Below are 14766 nucleotides of genomic sequence, written 5' to 3' on the forward strand. Positions count from 1 at the left end.
GGCGAATTCTCTCTTCGCCAAGTTGGAGGAGAAGTGCCAGTTTGAGCAGGAGTCCTTGCCGTTTCTGGGCTATATCATCTCGGCCCAGGGGTTAGCTATAGATCCCGCCAAACTGCAGGCAGTAATGGAGTTACAGGAGCCCCATTCTCTCAAAGCAGTGCAGCGCTTTTTGGGGTTCGTTAATTACAACAGTCAGTTCATCCCCCACTTCTCCACACTGGTAGCTCCTCTGGTTGCCCTCACTAAAAAAGGAGCTAATCCCAAGGTTTGGTCTGAACAGGTCTCCAAGGTCTTCTCGTCTTTGAAAGCCCATTTTTCCGGCGCTCCCATCCTACATCGTCCCGATGTGGATAAACCTTTTATCCTCGAGGTGGCTGCCTCATCCGTCGGTGCAGGAGCAGTCCTTTTCCAGAAGGATGCTCAAGGTTGGAAGCATCCCTGCTTCTTCTCTAAGACCTTCTCACCGGCGGAGAAAAACTACTCCATCGGGGACAGGGAGTTGCTGGCGATGAAGTTGGCCTTTTCCGAGTGGAGACATCTCCTGGAGGGAGCCCGGTTCCCCTTCCAGGTGTATACTGACCATAAAAACCTGGTCTATTTGCAAACGGCCCAGTGCTTAAACTCTTGTCAAGCTAGGTGGTTGATCTTCTCCTCCAGCTTCACCTTGCACTACCTGTCTGGAGAGAAGAACGTCCGTGCGGATGCTCTCTCGCGCTTGGTGGTTTCAGCGGAGGAATAGGTGGCAGAGCCTCAGCTAATTATCCCCACTGAGAGTCTCAGGACCGTGGACCTAGTTGCTCTCGAGCAAGAACTTTGTCCCTCCTCGCCTGCGGCCGGAGGTCCTCTCGCAGGCATACGCGTCCAGGGTGGGTGGTCACTTTGGCATTAAGCGGACCACAGAACTCCTGGCAAGGTCTTATTGGTGGCCGCACATGGCCCAGGACACGAAAGAATACATTCAGGCATGCGTCTCATGTGCTCGGAACAGGTCCTCTAGACAGAGGCTGGCTGGGTTACTGTATCCTCTGCTGGTGGCAGACAGACCTTGGGAGATAGTTGGCATGGATTTCGTGGTCGGCCTGCCTAAGTCTGGTGGCAGTACGGTCATCTGGGTGGTCACCAATCATTTTTCTAAAATGGTGCCAATCGCGCGGCTGCCTTCCGCTCACAGTCTCGCCGCACTGTTCATAAAGCATGTTTTTCATTTGCACGGTATGCCAGACAAAATAGTCAGTGACCGAGGTCCCCAATTTGCGTCTCAGTTTTGGAGGAAGCTCTGCAGTCTACTCAGTATCGAGCTAAATTTGTCCTCTGCCTATCACCCCGAGACGAATGGGTTGGTTGAGAGAGCCAAATCAAACTCTGGTCACACACCTGCGACATTTTGTCTCAGCCAGGCAGGATGACTGGGCATCCCTACTACCGTTGGGCTGAATTTGCCCTGAATAATGCAGTGGCTGATTCCACTGGTCAGACGCCACTCCTTCTCAATTACGGCCAGCATCCACACGTCCCTGTCCCGATGCCAGTGTCTTCCACTGATGCCAGGGTGGCAGACTGGGCAGTGGAGGCTCGCGACATTTGGGATCGCAGCCAGGATGCTATTCGAGCCACTAAAGAGAATGAGAGCGTCCGCCGACACACATCGGCGTCCCGCTCCAACTTTTGCCCCTGGCAACTTGGTGTGGCTCTCTGCCCGAAATATCAAGCTGCGGGCCGAGTCCTCCAAGTTCGCTCCGCGATACATTGGTCCCTTCAAAGTCCTCGAGCGCATCAGCTCAGTGGTCTACCGTCTGGCTCTTCCACCACACTTAGCCATCTCTGACGTCGTCCACGTGTCCCTTCTCAAGCCTGTTCACATGGCTCGGTTTTCCGAGTCATCTGCCGGGACATCAGACCTGTCCTCAGATGAGTTTGAGGTCAATGCCATTGTGGGACGCAGGATTGTGCGTGGCAAAAAAACTTTATTTGGTGGACTGGAAGGGTCATGGTCCAGAGGCCCGAAACTGGGAGCCAGTGGAGAACATCAACGCCCCGCTCTTGATTGCGGCGTTTGAACGTGCCGAGGCTCAGAGGGGAGGGGTCCCTAGGAGGGGGGGGGGGGGTAATGTTAGGCGCCAGATTCCTGCAGCTGCACAGCGGGAATCCAAAGCCTTGCATCCAGCGGTCTCCCATTCTCCATTGACCGCTCAGGAGTCTGCACAGCAATCTCGGCGTCCCAGACGCTCTGCAGGACTGGTTGTTGCTGCCACCTCTGGGTCAGCAATAGCAACGCAGGCTGTCCTGCAGCAAGCCACTCCAGAGGCTAAGTCCTCTCATCATGCTACTGGGCATGCTCACGTCCTCCTCTGGATCTGATTGGTCCATCTCAGATCTGGAAGGTCCCGGAAGCGCACGGCTATAAAAGGCCCGCATGGCCGCTCGGCCATGCGCTAGTATAGACTCTAATTGCTATCTGAATGAATGATGAATGCATGTGCCTGCGAATGACTCATTAAGATCCCTTCCCTCTGATATTACGTGTGTGGATAGGGAATTAGTCATAGAGTCAGCGCCAGTCTGTGGCGCGCTACAGGCCACAGTTCACATCTTACAGCACTAATGTCCGACAGTGCACCCCTCTTGGGCACTTTCGTGTGGCAGCTGGGTCGGTGGCCGCGCTGCAGTCAGCATCTGCGGTAGGTCTAGATGGACATTGACCCCGAGTCTTGGACTTGTCCTGTGACCATATACCGTGTGTGCACACCGCTGAGGCCTGTGAGGTCAACAGGCTCGGCATTTATGTTTATACCTTAGGCGTCTCTGAGATTAACAGAGCTCGCCAGCGCACATCGGGTGACGTATAACCCGCGTGTGCTATACCGCCATATAGCGCGTCTGCCATTATATAGCTGCAGTTTAACACCTCTGCACGGTGGTCCCCGGGCAGCGAACGCACTGTTATTTAATATTTAGTGTGTTCCGCCATCCCTAACAATTCACTGTAGAGTTAAAAGCGGTTTTAAAAAGAGAAAGAATGTGCTGGGGGGAAGCGTGCTTCTCCTACTAGTGATGGTGGTTATGCTTCCTCCAGCACATTCCTGCACCCTTACAAGCTCCATGGCCATACATGTGTATTTGATAAAAGGTCTATAACGACCGAAACGTTGCACTTTCGTAACACACAGTTTATTGGACCACAGAATTAAACAATAGTTCCTCATCACAGCTACCTCAGAGTGCCAGATCCTTTCATTAAAATACAGACAATGTGGTCAACCCTATTAAATATTTCTGAAGCCAGCATTACTGAGGGAAAATGGAGAAACATTTTTTAATGAAAATCAGTTGCAAAAATTATTTTTAGCTCCAATTCCATGCATTCAAAAAAATAAACAATTTAAAAAAAAAAATGATATTGTCCACATAGTGGACAACCATTTAAGATTTCAAAATTTTGTTAAATAAATGCTACAGTCCAACTTTACTTTTGACAACCACCTCCATCCCGCCTCCCTCAAAACTTTAAAGAAGTTGTCCACTACTTAGAGTGACTGCTGGCACGGGAGGAGAGTATAAGCTATTATTTTATAGGGGCCAAACATTTTGATCAAGATCAGTTTGGCTTTAGTGATTGAGTGAACGTGCTCGGATAAGGTTATCAGAGCGTGCTTGGGTGCTAACAGTGTGTCTTCTTGACATAGGACTGACAGGTATGTTGGGAACTGGTGTATGGGGCAGCCTTGTGCCTCTAACAGCATTGGTTCGAACTATGAGGCTATGTGCACACGTACCGGAACTCTCGCGGAAATTACCGCGAGAATTCCGGAATTCCATTCCGCGGGAAAATCGCATTTTAAATTCCTGCGATTTTCCCACGGAAAAACTAGCATTTTGTAAGCATAATTAGCTTGCAGAAAGCTAGCGTTTTCCAAGCGATCTGTAGCATCGCTTGGAGAACTGATTGACAGGTTGGTCACACTCGTCAAACATAGTGTTTGACAAGTGTGACCAACTTTTTACTACGGAGGCTGCCTATGCAGCATCAGTAGTAAAAGATAAAATGTAAAAAAAAAAAAAAAAAAAAAAATAATATATGGTGTTATTCTTACCTTCTGACGTCCCACGCAGCCATTCACAGTAATCCTTTGCGAAAATGCCCGCGATGACGTATGTTCTCGCGGGAATTCGCGATGACCGCGAGACTTCGCGATCCCACGAGAACGGACGCCATTGCGGGCATTTTCGCAAAGGATTACTGGGAACGAGAGCGTGGAGAGAGGCGGGAAGGCTGCGCGGGACGCCGGAAGGTGAGAACAACAAAACTTTTTTTTTTTTTTTTTTTTTTTTTTTAACAGGGATATGGTACCCAGAGCCCGGAGGACTGTCTCCTCGCCTCAGGACCGTGGGTACCATCCGCAAATGTTCTGCTTACTTTCCGCATGGTGTGCACAGCCACATGCAGGAAATAAGCGGAACAATGCATTCCTATGGGTACGGGATCGCCGCGATTCCGCAAAATTAATGAGCATGCTCCGGTTTTTACCGCAAAGTGATTCCGCCGCGGTAAAAACCGCAGCATTAGCACAGCATTGCAAAATCCCATAGGAATGCATGGGATGCTTATTTTTCGCGGTGGAAACGCGAAAAAAATGCAACGTGTGAACTCAGCCTTAAGCTCCGATCACTGTTTAGCCACATCACCAGCGAGGAACCGTCCAGCAACCGGCCCTGGTCCAGCAAAGTGATCACAAGGTGCTGATGCCATTGCAATCAGATGCCTACTGAAGACTGGGATCCACAGTAGATTGTTCATTTTCTTATCTATGGCAATACTATTGCAGAATCTGGTGCAAGTGATCAAACAGTCGCATGTTCATGTACCCTAAAAAGGGCTTTAAAAAAAAACTAAAAAATAGATACACACAACTCAGCATAAATGAGCACAAGAACAATCAACATTTTGACAGTTTCATAGAAATTTTTTTCTCCCCCAATTCCTTTATGCAAAAACTAGATGATGGCCCGATTCTATCGCATTGGGTATTCTAGAGTCTGTTAGAATAAAAAATCGTTATATACTCAGCTTCCGACGGCCCCTGGACTCTTTCTCTCCTCTCCATGCTCCCGGCATCTTGTGGTCCCAGTAATGCTTTGCGCGAAACACCGCTGATGACGTCGTGCTCACGTGAGAGTGACGTCATCTCTGGTCCTTCACGCTAAGCATTACTGGGACCGGAAGATGCCGGGAGCGTGGTGGGAGGCGGGACAGAGTCCGGGGGCCGTCGGAAGGTGAGTATATAACTATTTTTTATTTTAACAGAGACTCTAGAATACCCGATGCGATAGAATCGGGCCACCATCTAGTGTATTATACTCCTGTTACACCCGAAGCTGCTGTCACTGTTCTGCTGTTACCTAATGTATTGTACTCCAGTTACACCCAGAGCTGCTGTCACTGTTCTGCTGTTACCTAATGTATTGTACTCCAGAATATGTAAAGGACTGTGCCTGTGTAATGAGCCTGTACAATAAGCAATGCAGCTGTGTTGCCGCGACGACTAAGCAACTGTCGCTGATTGGTCTCGGCCTAACTGCTGCGACCAGTCAGCAAGGCGGGATTTCAATTACAGACAGACAGACTTAGACAATTATATAGTAGATGAATACAGCCCACATAAAAACAAACTATATATCTAGCAATTTGTATGACCTCCATGATTTTTAACCCTTTCGTGATGAGGCCACATTTGTTGAATCTGACCAGTGTCACTATAGGAGGTAATAACTCTGGAACGTTGAACATCCCAGCAACTGAGACTTTTTGTTTGTAACACATTTTATTGTATTTTTTTAAAAATATATATTTTGGCCACATAAATGTCAGCAACTTCTGAACAGGTCACTGTAGCTGGAAAAAACACGCAAAGAAAAAGATCAAAAAAGGCCTAAAACAGGCACTTCCCATACATAAATAACTCCTACCAAAAAAAGGAAGTATATGCCAAGTACAAATAAATGTCAATCCATCTTTATTCAAAACACCAATAATGGGATAAATTAATGAAGATACAGATGCAAATTAAGGACTACAAACCACAGGTGGCTTATTTACACATCATTAGAGTCATAAAAAATTTTTTGTGTGTGCTCTATTATTAGGCATTCTCTAGTAGAGACAATATGTATGACCAATCAATTGTGATTTATTGAAAGTCTATTTTTCGTACTATCTTAATATACTTCATAAGCAGTACTATATATTTTTGGTATTTACACTGAATATATATACCTTAGTTCTGCACTTTATTAAGTGAATTAGGGTATTATTAGTAGCAGCTCTGCTGATACAGTATATGTATTTCTTGAATATATTTTTTGTAACACCTAAGTATTTTTACATTTGTGGAAACTATTTTAGACCATTGATTTTTGTGACTCTAATGATGTGTAAATAAGCCACCTGTGGCTTGTAGTCCTTAATTTGCATCTTCATTAATTTATCCCATTATTGGTGTTTTGAATAAAGATGGATTGACATTTATTTGTACTTGGCGTACACTGTAGCTGGAAGTCTAATGCCATTATTTGGCTGCGGATTGCCATGGCAAACATCGTACCACACTATCAACTTCAGGGTGCCTATGGGGTTAAAGAGTCCCCCCAGATGGTGTAGTCACTATTGACAGCAGCATGCAAGGGGCTAAACGGCCATGGATAGCGTCAACACTGATCGTGGTTGATACAGCAAGTTGCCAGCTACAGTGTACAGCTGCTGTATTGTCACCTGTCAGACGGGTGTGAAAGTGTATTGAAATGATTGACCCCACTGTGAAGCTCCGAGGGGCAGGACTTTATGAGAACAGGATGACTGTTCAAACAGAGTCCCTTTATTTTGTTTTTTCTACAGTATTCTGACTGATAAGTAAAGTTCAGCTCATCGGCTTCATGCTGTCACTCATGTAAAAATAAAAATACTCTCATCTCAGATCTTGTGACATTGTTGACAACATGAATTGGGAAGGGTGGTCTTTGTTATGCAACGCCCTTTTAGAGTCAACTTTGTTGGACACCTTAAGAATTAGACTTGTGTGATTGAGTTATTAGAATTTTGTAGTCTAAACTTTAGCTTTGTTTTGGGTGTACTCATTTTTTGCAACATGGCCTTGAATGCATTTCTTAGGAAAATTACTTTTTTAGGTGTGCAAAAGAGTAAATTTTTTTTTTTTTTCAATCAATGGCCCACATCTACAGGAGTGTTTTGTAGTATGAAATCCCATATATGGGGCACAGTCAAGACAGCCCTAGTACTCATGTGAGGATAGCATTGCAATCCTTGGACTGGCCATCGGCTCTTTTGACTCAAGTGTGACAGCATGTACTTTAAGGGTATGTTCACACTGGGCATTTTTGCTGCTTTTTTATGCTCATTTTCAGATGCTTTTTACAGTACCAGCAAAGCCTATGAGATTTCAGAAATCTCATGCACACACATTGGTTTTTTGCGTCATCAGGATTTTGTGCTTTGCTGTGTTTTTTTGGACAGAGCATGTCACTTTCAGCGTTTTTCACCCATTGGCTTGAATGGGTGTTGAAAAAGAAAAAAAACAAAAAAAAAAAAAAAAAAACACAGCAGCGCAGGTGTCATTATTTGCAGCATCTTTGCTGCTGAAAAGTCAAGGACATTAGCATGGACAAAAAACAAACGCACCAAATCCGCACCTAAAACTGCGTTTTTGAGCAGCTTCTTTCCTACCAAGAAGATCAGGTTTTACAAAAAAAACAAAAACAAAGAAAAACCGCAAGAAAAGCCCAGTGTGAACTTACCCTTAAGCTGCTGTCACGCTAAAGTCAAGAGAGTCAATGACCAGGCTGAGGATTGTGATGCGATCCTCACACTAGTAATACGGCCATCTGACAAATCTCTTTGGATGTACTCATTTATGCTCATACTCATTTGGTATCACGGGTCTGTAAGAATCCTAGCTATGAAGATAAAAAAAAAAAAAAAAAACACGTGGTCACCACACACTGCTTTTCATTACATTTTTGGAGCAATCAAAACATTGCATGCTTTCCTTAATGATAAAGTAAAAAAGTTCTAGGTTGCAGAAAAGAGGTGAAACCAATTCTTATTTAATGACCAAACCTACACAAGGTTGGTACTGCCATAATCGTACGGACCTGGGGACTCCCGTCGCTGGGTCATTTCTACCGCACAATGCGTGCCGTAAAAACAAACCCCAAAAAAAGAATGCTGGCATTGCCTTTCTTTTTTCACCAATAGATCCAACTTGGATTTGCCTTCTGCTTTTTTATTTTTTCAGCATATTATACGTTAAAAATCAACAAGATCTTTCAAAACTTCTCGTGCTGCAAAGAAGCAGAGTAAAATACTGAAGTGGAAGAATGACGCTGACTTTGAAGTGAAGATGCATCCAGGAGCCATACGAGATAATGCGCATTCATATTTTATGGTAGAGTATACATTTTCTCCGCGGTTCCTAGGGATGTAACTAGGACAGGGATACTTTATACGGCCTATTTATAACAGAAGGGAAATTCCAGCGTGTCTCCCATTATGATGAAGGAGTCTGTCAGACATCATAATGTACAATATCCGTGCTGAGAGACGTGTGAACGAGGACACCACAACGACAGGTCACAGATGGAGGATGGCTCCTAGACAGATTCGGAGGTCATATTTCCGGTGAAATTCCTATACATGACAGAAGATGTCTGGTTACCACACTGCGGCCCTCGGTCTCCTCTATTACACACAGGCCTCGGCCTCGCTCCCAGCTAGGGACAAAATTCATTAGATACATTCCACAGAGAACAACAGAGCTGCACAATTCAGTGCCTCACGTCAGGCTCCGAGAGCCTCCTCAGCCATGTTTACATCCTACCACAGCTGTAATGGACGCTATAGGAACATTTCCTTGCAGGAAGGTTATTAAGTCCGGGCATACGCCATCATTCACAGGTCACTTTCACTTTTGAAGAATAGAGCAACAAGCTTTATATCCCAACGTATAGGTTAACACATTTATGGGCAGATGCCCATACCCATAGAGATTGTAAGGAGGTGAGAAACAAAGTAGGCCAATCATCTTTGGGACCATACAAGACCTCTGCGTTTCCCAGACTTCATTTCTGTTCTATCCACAAGACGCCAAATTACACCGGTTTTGTCCCTGAGAAGTGTTGCTTCTAGGGGGAAAAGATCTCCAGGAGGCTTCATTCAGACATATATTTTTGTTTTCCTTCTAGTGCACAAGCCTTAAGTGTGCTGAATTTGATCATCAGCCATTTTTGGCGAGTGTTTGATTTTTAACATCAGTTTTTACTTGTATACACAAAAAAAAATAAATAAATAAATTCTTAGCCTTCATACCCAATAGACAGTGAGGGGGAGCAAAGCTGACAGCGCTCAGATGACACATGGACGGCACCCGAGAGCCATCAGTCTCCACACTCTCCGCCAAGAAGACACTTGAATGTGCTAGTTTGAGCTACAAATCCTGTCAAAAATGGACAACCAGTCCATAAGAAAGAAAACTTGTTAAGATGGCTTTAGGCCAAAATGGGTATGTGTGGATGAAGATGTGCAAGAGCTGCGATGAGACGAGCGTATTATATGAAGGTGTGCGGCCCATGTCCACCATGGAGAACACACGTACCCATTCTAGACAATGTGCCACTGCAAATGGACAGTTTTCCACACAAGACCTATGGTCCACGTGGAAAAAAAAGAAAAGGAAAAAGGAAAGAGGTGCCATGTCTGCAAGTTGTGTACTTGACTGGCTCAAGTTTCAGTACAACCATCAGAACAGGGCTTTAGAGGCGATTTCACACAGTGAATTCGGAAAAAAAAAACTCATTTTTCCATAGACATTTGTTTGTGTTACCGTTTGTCAAAAGACAAATATTAAATGGTGTACACACAATGGCTTTGATTCACCAGTTTGCACCAACATAACATCAAAAACATTGCAAAATGGTTGCGGAGCTCAGGGCTGTGCTAGAATTGTGGCTTGCCGTATTTACACCAGTCCTGGTTAACTTTTTGAAAAGTGGGAAGAGCTCAGCAGTTAAGGAGAGCACATTTCTGACACTTGTGAAACATGCACCCAATTCATTACCCAGCGCTGGTGCCGTCCCCAGTGACAGAGACCCGAACGCTGCCAGGGGGAACACAGTTAGCTGAACACTATGGGGAGAAAACCAAGTGTGGACGCTGGCCAGGTTGGTTACACCATTAACCTGCAACTCCATAAATCTGCAGGCTAATAGTGTTTTTCTGGTGACAGGTTCCCTTTAAAGAATAACTACGGTACTACATCTTGGTAGAGTGGACCCTTCACCAGGACTGGTGTGCACAATGCCAGACTTGATTAATCAGGTGGCATGTGTTGTGAAGTTGTTCAAAATGCAACAGGCACCAGGTATGGCGGATCTCCAATAGGCTTCACTTTAGAACAAAAAAAAAAAAAAAAAAAAAAAAAAAAACCCTTGAAGTTCATATCCTCTCTTAAAAGGCCAAAAAAGTTTTAAAATAATGTGTAAAATATACGGCAGTGGCTCATGCATAAATTTGTGGCATCTCCAGTCTGTCTAGTTTAATTTTACACCAACTATTAGTTGGTTTACTTAGTGTCTTTTTTGCACCAAGGTTTTGACATATGGCTTTGCAAAAGGGATCTGGCCCAATATATTTCTTTATCTAGCAAAGCACATAAAGGCCCTGTCGTGAAAGCGATTATGCTAGAAATCTGGTGGAAATTGCTTTCAAAGTTGCAACATTTTGGCGCAGCTCCACATTGCTCTTGGGTGTTTTCATAACACTTTGACCAACTCCACCAAAGCAGGAGAGACACGGGAGCGGCAGAGCTAAAAATTGCAGTCAGTAACGGGTGTGTGTGAAGTGCGCCAGTCTTGATGACTTGAGGTCGAAGTGTCTACAACAAATAATAAAGGTGGCGCAAGGCGGGAATGTTTTTCTGGGCGTAAAATGCACCAGAATACTGGCACTTCTAGCCTAGTATATAATCTCCATCTACGATCCATGAAGGACAACCAGCTTTACAAACGCAGCCCCAAGGTGTGAACACCGATCTAGTTACAACTCTAGCAATAGCGCTGATCTCCATCTGCCAAATAAACATGCCTCTGTGTGCGGGTATGAGCCAACAGAGTGGATTCTGCACCGTGCACATAGTTTCCCGGGTATTAACAGCAGCAGCATACAAAACCTTATCTACATACCGCTGTAAAGATCTGCAGTGAAGATTGTAACGAGCAGCATGTTCATTTACGCCAGGGATTTTCCCTGCAGATTTCACCCTCTGCATTTCCAATCTCACCATCTTTGGCAATCAGCAATTCAATGGAAACAAACATTTATGCTTTGTTGCAAGTTGGGAAAAGACTGAATGGACTACAAACAGCAGGTAGATATGACTGGGACCCCAACACCACTTCTACAAGACATGGCCACAAAAAAAAAAAAAAAAAAAAAAAAAAGAACCTTTCCAAACATAGTGCAAGAATCACTAGCACTGTATGTAAGAGTATAGAAACTGCTGCATAATGTACAAACGAGCCAAAAATTATAAAAAAAACAAACAAAAAAACAAATGATTTTTTTCCCCTCAGCAGAGCAGGTATCCGGATAAAAGTCAGATAGAAACAGTTAAAGGGAACCTGACAGCGGATTCATGGCGCCTGTAGATTGGGAACTGACCGCATGATGGCCGCCAGGTATGTTTGACTCACATTGTGGCATTTCCGAGATAATCATGCCGTACTTTAAAAGCTGCCGGGGACTGAGCCACACGTGGAGACTAGTCCTACACAGGTCCATGAACTTGTTACTCGACATGGTTCTCGACGGACAGTTCAATGTATGGTTTTCTCTCAAAAGCCGCAGTGTTTGAGTAAAACATCGCTGGCTGATATAGGCTGTCTGCACTCGGGAAGCATGAAACAGCTGTCAGGTTCACTGACCACACAATTATGGAAAATCGCTCTACATAGTAAACTTTATGAGGTTTATACAAATCTGGTTTCACATGTCAAACATCCAAAGTCCGAGAGTGGCCAGCAACATCTGGTCCATCTGAGGTCTCCTGACCCAAACTACACCATACGTGAGGCTGCAGAGTTTGGCTCAGGGGACCTCAGACGGTCCAGACATCACTGTTCATTCTGGGACCCTGAAAGTCAGCCGTGTACGTCTGACCTAAAGGACAAAAACTACAAAACATTTGTCTTGTAGATGGAGCCATCAGGCTTGGAGAAACACAAGTTAGTCATCTGACAAAGGAAGGAGGCACAGTGCCACAGAGTTCACATCATCCTGCCACTTTAACAAGGTCATATATAAAGTGGAGTTCACACTGGTGTCAGCTCAGTTGCCGTTACATCATTTTATTTTCATCATTACATAATAATGGAAATAAAAGCGTGCCACATCCATCACACACCAAATGCAACTAATGGATGCCACTGACTTATAACGGGATCCAACAGGTTCCATAACTTAATGTGAAGAGCAGCGTAACGTGCTGCATTATTCTCTCTGTCAGACATGTTATCTGTGCGTCAGTGACACAGCCCATGCCTCCCCAGGTGTCGCACCCCTCCCCCCTGGCACACGCCCTCCCCAGGTGTCGCACCCCTCCCCCCTGGCACACGCCCTCCCCCGGTGTCCCACCCCCTCCCCCCCTGGCACACGCCCTCCCCAGGTGTCCCACCCCCTCCCCCCCTGGCACACGCCCTCCCCAGGTGTCCCACCCCCTCCCCCCCCCTGGCACACGCCCTCCCCAGGTGTCCCACCCCCTCCCCCCCCCTGGCACACGCCCTCCCCAGGTGTCCCACCCCCTCCCCCGGTGTCCCACCCCCTCCCCCCCTGGCACACGCCCTCCCCAGGTGTCCCACCCCCTCCCCCTCGGCACACGCCCTCCCCCGGTGTCACACGCCCTCCCCCCCTGGCACACGCCCTCCCCCCCTGGCACACGCCCTCCCCCCCTGGCACACGCCCTCCCCCCCTGGCACACGCCCTCCCCCCCTGGCACACGCCCTCCCCAGGTGTCCCACCCCTCCTCCCTGGCACATGCCCTCCCCAGGTGTCCCACCCTCTCCCCCCCTGGCACATGCCCTCCCCAGGTGTCCCACCCTCTCCCCCCCTGGCACATGCCCTCCCCAGGTGTCCCACCCCCTCCCCCCCCGGCACACGCCCTCCCCAGGTGTCCCACCCTCCCCCCCCTGGCACACGCCCTCCCCAGGTGTCCCACCCTCCCCCCCCTGGCACACGCCCTCCCCAGGTGTCCCACCCCTCCTCCCTGGCACATGCCCTCCCCAGGTGTCCCACCCCTCCTCCCTGGCACATGCCCTCCCCAGGTGTCCCACCCTCTCCCCCCCTGGCACACGCCCTCCCCAGGTGTCCCACCCCTCCTCCCTGGCACATGCCCTCCCCAGGTGTCCCACCCTCTCCCCCCCTGGCACATGCCCTCCCCAGGTGTCCCACCCTCTCCCCCCTGGCACATGCCCTCCCCAGGTGTCCCATCTCTCCCCCTGGCACACGTTATGCCCTCTCACCTTTCTTGACAGATCTCAGCGGGCTGTCTCCTTCCCCATTCTCCTTCTTGACCCGGTGCTTCTTCTTGCCCTTGTCCCTAGGCCTCTCCAGCTGTGACAGGGTGAACAGGGCCTGGGTGATGGGGGGCACAGGAGGGCCAGCGCTGGGCACGGGCGGCGGAGGGGGGCGCAGCAGCAGCTCCTCTTTCACATGGTGGTGATGATGGTGCTTGTGATGGTGATGATGATGGTGGTGATGGTGACAGCTGTGATGGCTGTCATTGCCCAGCTTCCTCCTCTTCGCTTCCTTCTCGGTCAGCTCGTCTCCGGCGCCCCCTTCATCTTTCTTTTTCCGCTTCTTCTCCGAGGAGGGTGAACTGTCCCTCCGCTTCTTTTTCCGCCCTACCTTGGCTTTGTCTTTTTCTTCAGCAAACGTACCTAGCTGCGCGGCCATTTCCCCTAACGACGACTTTTAAATGGCCCAACGTCCAGCAGGGCGCATGAGCACGCTGCTATGCCTTGTGGGATGTGTAGTTCTTTTCATTCGCCTATCAGATGACCGAGGAGACTACATGTGCGCATGCGTAGTGTTTCCTCGCTACGGGGGGTTGCAGTTTCGCGACCAGAGCGCGGACGTTCGTTGGAGAGGTTCGTGCCTGAGCGCACGGAGTCCCTGACGTCACGGCCTTAACCCCTCTGATGCCATTTGTTTACATCCTTCCGCGCTGCGACGGCGGCAGTGTGTGACATGGTTGCCGCGCTCCCCGCCTCGCCGTCACTGAAGAGCGCGTTATTCTAGAGCAGGCATGGTGGGCCAGGTGCAGGGTGAGGCTGAGTTCACACGTGGCGTTTTTTTCGCGTTTCCGCGGCGGTTTTAACCGCGAAAAATAAGCATCCCATGCATTCCTATGGGATTCCGCAATGCTGTGCTAATGCTGCGGTTTTTACCGCGGCGGAATCGCTTCGCGGTAAAAACCGCAGCATGCTCATTAATTTGTGGAATCGCGGCGATCCCGCACCCATAGGAATGCATTGTTCCGCTTATTTCCTGCATGTGGCTGTGCACACCATGCGAAAAGTAAGCAGAACAATTGCGGATGGTACCCACGGTCCGGAAGAGAGGAGACTGTCCTCCGGGCTCTGGGTACCATATCCCTGTAAAAAATAGAATTTAAAAATAAAAAATATTGTTATTCTCACCCTCCG

General features: G+C 47.7%; 1 protein-coding gene across 1 annotated transcript in view; it reads right to left on the reverse strand.

Moving 5' to 3' along the window:
* Positions 1-14069, reverse strand: part of RSBN1 (round spermatid basic protein 1) — a 35950-nt gene extending 21881 nt beyond the window's left edge. The window contains exon 1 of the mRNA XM_073587061.1: positions 13582-14069. Within this exon, the coding sequence (XP_073443162.1) occupies positions 13582-14014 (433 nt within the window). The 5' untranslated portion in view covers positions 14015-14069. The remainder of the gene's footprint in view (positions 1-13581) is intronic.
* Positions 14070-14766: the final 697 nt, after the last annotated feature.

This window comes from Dendrobates tinctorius, unplaced genomic scaffold, assembly GCF_039654945.1.
Source record: "Dendrobates tinctorius isolate UK_male_01 unplaced genomic scaffold, ASM3965494v1 ptg000098l, whole genome shotgun sequence".
NCBI lineage: Eukaryota > Metazoa > Chordata > Amphibia > Anura > Dendrobatidae > Dendrobates > Dendrobates tinctorius.